Source organism: Semicossyphus pulcher, unplaced genomic scaffold (genome assembly GCF_022749685.1).
Source record: "Semicossyphus pulcher isolate SPU_LCO1_2020_fin unplaced genomic scaffold, fSemPul1.0.p SCAF_17, whole genome shotgun sequence".
Taxonomy (NCBI): domain Eukaryota; kingdom Metazoa; phylum Chordata; class Actinopteri; order Labriformes; family Labridae; genus Semicossyphus; species Semicossyphus pulcher.
Genome location: NW_027211681.1, coordinates 23914357 through 23923233, shown reverse-complemented (window position 1 = coordinate 23923233; position 8877 = coordinate 23914357). Strand labels below are relative to the sequence as shown.

The window sequence follows — 8877 nt, the reverse complement described above, 5'->3', positions numbered from 1 at the left end:
CACAAGCCAGATTATGTGTCCAAATTTTGAATAAAAAAATCCCCAAAAGACTCCAAAAACACAAACAGGAGAAGTTCAGTTCAGTGACTGTGTGTCTGTGTTGACGTCTAGCAGCCAGCAGTATCCACCTGTCATTCAAGTGAGCTGGCCCCCATGATTAAAGGCTTAATATAATTAAAATGTGTGAGTTAAAAAAAAAAATCATCCCCCGTACATCTTGAACAATAAAATTAGCCATTTATAACAGAACAACTTTTTGTGCCAGGCTGTAAACATGTAAAACATTGGCATTTTCCCATCTGGACTAATGTTATTTCTTGGCTTCTGGAGCCTCAAGTGGCCACTCGAGGAACTGCAGTTTCTTGCACTTCGGCATTGGCTTCCACACCGGAGGCTGCCGCTTGGTTTATGCACATAAAAAAAACAGTGTTTCTGGGGGCGGAGCTTCCGCAGGAGCACTGAAGGGAGAGATGTATTTGTTGGTGTGTTGAGTTCAAATATCAGCCACTTTCTTCTGAATCACATACCCAACCAGTAAAGGTGAGTAAAAGGTAAGCTTTAGCATGCTTTAGGCTGCCCTGGTGTTTTTCTACACTCAGTCCATTCATTTATAAACCTGTGCACTGTGTAGGACTATTTATGCTTTCTAAATATGCTTTCTAACAATAGTGTATTCACTTCCCTTTACATGTGTGCTGTGCATCTAAGTCCAAAGCTTTTACTGCGTGTCTTTGCACCTGTTTCTATTTCAGTGTGAGCTCCTGTGACTGTGCATGCAAGGGGTCAGCAGCAACAGAAAGTGTTGCAGCTGCAGACCGACTGCGTTTCCTGTGAGCCGACTGCAGGAGTTAGTCACTTCTCTTTGTTTAACTCTACAATCTCGGCTCTGCAGGTACAACGGCACATGCATGGTGAGTAGTGCAATGTTTCCGTCTCTTAAAGAAACCAAGAGCAGCAGTTTGTCATTTTGAAATATGGTTAAGTGGTTTACTGTTTTCCAAGCTGCACAGACTTTCCTACTTTAATGCACTGAAGGTAGCATATTGGATATAATTGCACTCTCCATGAAATAAGGGAAGTAGACAGGTATAAGCACTCCCTGTGGGGCTTTGGACTGCAATTTATCATAAAGGTGTCGTATATAAAAGATGTTGTCTGCATTTGAACACCTTTAAATGTTAGGTTCGTTTTAACCTCACAGTGTGTTTATAGTACAACTACATCCAGGCAGCTTTGTTCATTTGTTTTAAAATCTTGTATCATGTTCATATACTGTATCAGTAGCTGATATAACCTGCAAGCCTGCTTGTACCTCTAATATTTAAATTGCAACATGTTATCAGAACCTAAGAGTGTCAGTTAATTTGACTATAATGCAAGTTAAATAAAACTATATAATAATTTATTAGTAAAGTAAAATAAGAAACGTAGCAGAAGATAATTTACTTTGACTGTTTGTAAGCTTGCTCATATAGCTCTGTTACACCTTGTCTTTGTTTTAACCATCTTCTTTTAGCTGCTTTACTATGGAGGCTACGGCCAAGTTCGACTATGAGGCGACAGCTTCTGATGAACTCAGCTTCAGAAAGGGAGATCAGATGAAGGTTAAGGAACACACACACATCTACAACACACTCACACCAAACACTACTGGAGTTTCTACATAGTTCCAACTTTGTGTATTAAGGCGCCTAATATGTAACTATATCAAATATGGAAATTAACATTCAAATTGTCGTCTGTCGTTATGGTGCGGGCAGCGTTTCTATGTAAATCAATGAGGAGGTGACTGGACATTCAACGAACCCATACAGTGTGAATAAGGACAGTATTTGCATCTTTGTGACACCGTTCTTCAGTTTGCACAGCAGGTCATGAAGATGTGTGACGGCATCTTTCTGATGTTTCCTTTTTTTTTATTACAATATACTGAAATCCTTATTTCTTTTTTGGCTTTTCTTACAAAAATAAAAATAGAAAAGGCAAGAAAAAAGTTCAAGAAAAAATATTGATGCATGACTACGGAGCTAAAATAAAGTACATTAACAACATTCAAGCAAAGAATGCAAAAAGTTTGTAGTCTGGCAACCAGAAGGCAACAATTTCTGTCAAACCGACAAAGCTTGCAAAACAGCAATAATTAACGTGTACAAAATACAATAAAGAAATACAAGACAGTTTAAGAACAAACCATTCAGCCTCCAGAGACTTTTAACATACCTTAGAAACAAAAAACCACAACCACAGACACACACACACACACACACACACACACACACACACACACACACACACACACACATGACAGTAGAAGTAAACTAAATAAAACTCTGTTTACAAAGGAGAGCCGTTCCAATGAACAGGACGTACAAACTACTTTTCTAAGAACTAAATTCTTCCTTCAGCCAGTCATTATCTGCGTTTCCACCACAAGACCCATGGAGATTAGGCCAACGCTGAGGTGGCCAACCCCAAAGGGACTTTTTCAGGGCACCATTAGTGCCAGGAACTTTTAGTTCCAGGAACCTCTCTTCAAGGAACTAAATGGTTCCTTTGGCAGGTGGCAGGAAGATTATATAAATCAGGCCAATGATGTAAGGAGAAGTAATAAAAGTAACTGCAATACACGGCCAGTCCAGTACGTGGTGGTAAGCAGACGATGAAAGCCACACAACAAAGATGACGGCATAAAAAGCAACAAATGGGCCGGTATCATCATTTGTGCGACACTACAGTTAGCCTGTTAGCATTCATCTCAAAGCATGGTGATAAACAATATGGAAGCACAGTTATCACGCTGCGAGTACTAGACCAATCAGAAACGATCAGCACTGCAGGCCCCGCTTCGAAGGCTCCGGGACCTTTGGAAAGTACTACCCCCCGAGCAGGCACTTTCCAGATGGGTAAATCAATTACCCCGGAACTAAATTTAGACCCTGGTTCATGCTATCAAAACGCACAGAGTTCTTTGAAAGGTTCCAAGTTCCTGGGGAAAGTTTATGTTGTCGCCTAAAATCCCCAGAACTTAATTCAGACCCTGGTCTCTGCTGTAGAAACGCACTGAATTCTTTCAAAGGTTCCTAGTCCCAGGGGAAACACACTTATGAATTAATATAAACAGAATCCTTTTCATTAATGAACAAAAGGTAAAAAGACCAGCCATATAATTTAGTTTAAGTCCTGGTTATAATCCTCTACTTTAGTTAAACCTCCAGATCAGTATTATGTCAAGAATGCTGTGTAGTATGTTCTATTTGATGTTGCTTAATTTTGAGTGAATGGGTCTTATATATTTTTTCTCCCACTGCTACAGATTCTGCAGACCACTGGAAACTGGTACAAAGCAGAACTCAATGGAGTTGAGGCGTTTGTACCCAAAAACTTCTTAAACCTTCATCTGCCGAGGTACATGTAAACTTAATGCCAAATGTAAAAGGGGAAAGGTCATAAAGAGGGGGATAGACATTGTTTTATTGTTCTGATATAACAAAGAATAAAGGATGATGTCATCTTCACATGAAAGAAGCATTTTATTTTTCATAAAAATACCATAACGTTAAGTAATCACATCACACTCAAAAAATTCATGAATGGTAATGTCTGTCATTTCTGCCTCCTCCATACTCCAGCTGGTACCTGGAGGACTGCAGTCGCAGCGACGCCAAGGAGAAGCTGATGTCACAGCACGTCGGGGCCTTTGTCATTCGGAGCAGTCGTGATTCAGCCGTGGGTCACTTTTCCATCTCTGTCAGGTGTGTTCATTGTGTCTCTGTATGTGCATATAGAACTAGCATGAGCTTAAATGTGGCTACTGTTTTCCAAATAGCTTAATGTTAGCGGTACGTTTTTAGAATACTGCAGGCAAATTTATTAAGGTGCTTCTCCAATGTTGCTAGCATTAGCATATGCTAGGCCTTGTAATATCCATATTCAAATTTACATGTATATTTGTATGCCTTGAACTCAAAGATGAACCGATTAGATTATTGTGTTTAAAGGTTAAAGGTCACTGTTATTCAACAAAAATCAGGGCCATAACCATGCGGCAACCTCCAGTGTTGAAAAATATACATGTTTACAGCCTGGTACAAAAATACGGTTTTGTTATAAAAAGCTGATTTTATTGTTCAAGATAACTGTACAGGGGGTGACTTTTTTCACAACACTTGTTTTAATTAGATTCAGCCTTAAATCATAGGAGCCAGGTCACTTGAGTAGCACATAGATCCTGCTGGCTAGACGTCAACACAGACACACAGACACTGAGCTTAACTTCTCCTGTTTGTGTTGTTGGAACCTTTTGGGGATTTTTTCATTCAAAGTTTGGACAAATAATCTCTCTCTGTGGGATGTATGGATCGTCCTTGCCATGCAAGAAGTCTGAGCTCCAGCTTTTCAGTGAGGTAAATTCTAGTTTTATTGTATTGATATATATTTTGCACTAAGTAGCAGATAACTGTGCTCGCTATAGCTGGCTTGACAATCGGTTATTTTAAGTTTTCCGTTACGTGTCGTTCACCGGCCGCTATTTTACCTGCCGCGCGAGTGGCAAGTCCGCTACTTCTTTAGTCTGATAAATAAACACCTGCAGTTCGTCACCACCACAAACAGAATCTTCTCTGTGGGAACAGAAGTTAAACTAGCTCATTCCCGAGCTAATAGATCAGACACACAAGATTTAGCCAAGTCTTACACTGATAACGTTTTTCTGCAGCACCACCCTCTCATCCAAATATCGTCACCTCAACTCGCATTTCTCTCCACCTCCCTCTCTCTCATTCTGTGTCACTATCACACCATTGTGGGCTGCAGTGAGCCAAAATTATTTCTGGCGCGTGCACTCTAAATGTTATGTTTGACCACACAACTTCCTCCATTCAAGGCACTTCTGAATGTAACGGCTAAGGTCATGCACACACCACACAGAAAATGAAGAGGTGTGTAGGGTTCAGAGGTAAGGTAAGGGCGACGAAGAGAGACAGCAACGTCTATGGTGCAACATTTGTGTACAGGTTAAGTCCACGCTTTAAGCCACTGAGGTGCTACACCACGGGTTAAGTAATTGACGCACCTTACCGGGTCTGATGCACGTCTTGTTGAATTAAAGACCAACTTTTCCTTTGAACAGTTGTCTGTTTATTTTCTCCTATTTTCCTTTTAGCCTCCATAAAACTCGAACATACAATGCAAATACAAGCAAACAAACATCCAACACATGAATGCTACCACCAGTTACCGCAGCATGTGTGTGGTCAAAAACTGTTGAGCTTCTGGAGGGAACACCTGACCGGACAAAGATTGGTTCCTATTTATTAGCTCAGGAGCGCTTATTAGCTCCTACAATTTGTTTGTTTGTGACAGAGGACGGGGAGAGAGAGGCAGCCTCATGTACACGGTAAAGTTTAGATATTTAAATGTAGCAGCAGGGTTATTCTCAAGATGTTCACCCTTGTAGACCCCTTCCTTTACAGCAAGAAAACAAAGTCTGACAACCAGCTTTGTTCAATGATATTTAGATCCGTGAGCTTAAGCTTAAGTGAGCTTAAAATACATAGTTTTGTAAATTAGTGACTGGATTAGATTGGGTACAACATTTGTTGGCAAGTGGTGTAAGTTTCAAAAATACTCTCCAAGTTTGCATGCTCCATGATTGTAATGATTGTGGTGGAAGCACCATCTTTCGCCCCTGTTCTTCTCAACAGTATTTGAATGTCGTCTGCTTCTGTCACGAGAAAAAACTTGACATTAAAAACTAAAAATAATAAAGTATTCTCTTTTTTTGTATACTCCACTGTAGACATGCAGCAGATGTGCAGCACTTCAAGGTGTTGCGGGACAGCAGGTGGCAGTATTACCTGTGGTCAGAAAAGTTCCCTTCCCTCAACCAGCTGGTGGAACATTACAAAAACAACTCCATCTCTAAACAGGCTCAAATATTCCTAAAAGAGACGCAACAACAGGTAGAAAGCTGTGTGATGAAGCTGAACCTTAAAAGATCAAATTAATTCTATAGAAACATTCATAGAATTTAAATAATTTAGTTACAGCTGTATTTTTCAAATGAGAAACTCTTTGTGTCCTTACAGCAAAGAGGAGGTTTAGACAATGAACCATCTCTTCCTGCTCCAACACCCCCAGATTGCCCACCTATACCTACACCACGACAGGTGTGTATTTGTTTGTCTCTGCATAAGCTGATGGGTTTGTGCATGCTGTCTGTCTGAACAAATGCCTGTCTAACTGTAGGCTACTTTGTGCATCTATGCCGAACAGTAAATCTACTCTATTATTTAATATACCCCGGTTATGTCTTTGTGCATTGTGTTCGCAGCAGCTAGCTACCGTAGTTAGATGACTTCTGCTGTATGCTGTTGCTCGGTATCTCCAAGATATCAACTAGACAGATGATAAACATAAGAGTTTATTCTGGCATGATGCATTCTAGAAATCTTAGCAGATAAGGAAAGGGAAGTTGAAACTGAATCAAGCTCTATCGCTGTAAAATCTTTTTGATGAACCTGTAAACTTTAAGGGGGGAATTCACTAAAGGATTGCACGGCTTTTGCGCCCGCTAAACCTGTGCAAAGGACACAAAAAGACTCCGCCTCATTCTCCAAGCACATGCAGAGGGTTAAATGCACCCCAAATTGCACTGCAGACCAAACCGCGTGCTCCGGTGCTGTTTGCATGTATTTAAATTAGTTATTATGCAGACATTCGGGGCAAATTTGGTCCCTTTCTATGCAAACTGTGCTGCAATATTATAAGTTTACACTGATCATGACGACAATTCAACCTTTTGTGTGACCAAAAAATGTAATTGTCTGTAAATATAGTCTGTTGATAATATATTGTCATTATTATTATAATCGGGAGATCAATCTGTCTGGGGCTGAGCATCATGGGTACACTTTGTCCACATGTGTGGAGACGGTCTGGAGCCGTTACACATGACAGGGGTTATTACATGGACCAGCTGCTGTTGCGTGCTCGTTTATAAAAAAAGCTTCGTTACAGACAGTTAAACTAGTAAACACCTGTCGAGTCTGGACTTACAAATAGAAGAGCTGCCCCCTCCTCTTGATGCTCATCACCACGTGTGGATGGAGTTGAGATCCATCAGTGTGCAGCAGAGGCGAGGTGCTGACAGCTTCTCTTAACAATCAGATGCACAACAAGAGCAAACTGCACGGATCTGCGAAACTTTAAGGGCGTGTTTGCGTCTGAATATCATCAGTGCAATTTGCCTTGTGAATCAGACCTTGAGACGGAGCAGATAGCGGGTGCAAATAATATGCAAATGATGGTGCTATCAGCGGCCGCAATTCATTCTGAGTGAATCCCCCCTAAAGTTTGTTAATCTGACAGTTTCTCATCAAGTATGTCTTCCTCCTCTGTGTCCAGCACATTGCCTCCTCTGCACTGCAGGTCAGAGCTCTGTACAGTTTCCTCGCTGAAGAGAAAGACGAGCTTGCGTTTAAAGCTGGCGACATCATCAAAGTCCTGGAGTGCTCGGACGAGGCCTGGTGGAAAGGCCAGCTGGGGGGCAAAACAGGCCTGTTCCCCTCTAACTTCACCAAACCCATCTGAGGAACTCACACAGACAGACGTGTTCTGTTAACACAACTTTTCATCCAAGAGTCTATTGCCAAGTCTTTTACTTTACCCTAATTTATAGTAAGTTACAACAATAAACTAACAGCAGAAGCTGCAGTGTTTTCTAAGGAAGTGTCTGATGTCAAGATTGAAATGAAGACTAACTTGTTGGTTCTGGCACACAAACTGTCAGGTTTGTTTTAATTCTAACGCGTCTCCTCGCGTCGCTTCCTTGTGTCTTAGCTCCTCCCAGCTAGGATTTGAGAGATGCAAGGACAGAGAAGGCTAATTTGCCAATTGAGAAATCCGTGGTTCAATAGTTTCACTCTAAAGCGACTGATGACGTGCTGCACAGCTGTATCAGCTGTCAAACGGATCCATAGAAATGTTCACAGAACTGCTTCTACAACAATTTGAAACCTTTGATCCTTAGTGTCTTAGATATATACATAATTATTATAGACAGATAGCTGCTTGACTTTGTTCATTTCATTGTAAGAAAAAAAAGTCACGTCTTTGGTTTCACAACTTTTTTTTATTTTTTGGGACTTTTATGCCTTTACTTAGAGTTAATTTAGACTTGTAGAGTTTTAAGTTAATATGCACACCCTTATGAGTGAAAAGGCAACTGTACAGTTCAGGAGTGCAGATTTTATTATTCAAAGTACGAAGAAAAGGAGGAAAACACAGAGGCCTTGCATACCTTTTGTCAAATTGAAACAAGTATTCATTCACTGTCTCAAGGCATGTGACACGGACGCTACCTCATATGACCTACGTATAAAGTTGCTGATTGCTCAGTTTATGGGGCTAGTGCGTCTTTGTAGCATGAACAAGCAGTGACCAGGCCTAGAGGGGAAAGAGAAACTCCTTACAGCCCCACATGCTCTTCAGCAAAAAACCCAGGGAAACATCTGCTGCCTTCAGGGTCTTTCTGCAAGTTGGATATCCTAAATGCCATCACTCTGTGTTGTAAAAGTTAATTGAATTTCTTTTTGAAAGGGTCTGGTAGTGATGGAGAGTTGAGGTGTGTACTTGGGTTGACAGTCCAGTCCTATCATGCTGTTATGGTGAGCTAATGCCATTATGATAGGAAAAAATGCAATTTCGCTCTGTGTCTTTGGAGGACGCTATCCGCTTCTCCAATGGGCCCTGGAAAACCTCCGCCAGACTTCGAAGAACGCGTCATCTGACGGAGGCCAGGGAGCTTGATAAACTACACTTCCTCAATCTATGACGCCCGCCTCCGATGTCATGTCTCCTACAAAATTGTCACGTTTA

The 8877-nt window shown here is 41.0% G+C and overlaps 1 protein-coding gene across 1 annotated transcript; it reads left to right on the top strand.

Moving 5' to 3' along the window:
- Positions 1-518: 518 nt before the first annotated feature.
- On the top strand, positions 519-7683 carry grap2b (GRB2 related adaptor protein 2b). Its single transcript, XM_069666274.1, has 8 exons — positions 519-540; positions 753-911; positions 1517-1604; positions 3314-3405; positions 3630-3752; positions 5798-5960; positions 6087-6167; positions 7405-7683. The coding sequence occupies exons 3-8, from the start codon at positions 1527-1529 to the stop codon at positions 7588-7590; spliced, it is 723 nt and encodes a 240-aa protein (XP_069522375.1). The 5' UTR covers positions 519-540; positions 753-911; positions 1517-1526; the 3' UTR covers positions 7591-7683.
- Positions 7684-8877: the final 1194 nt, after the last annotated feature.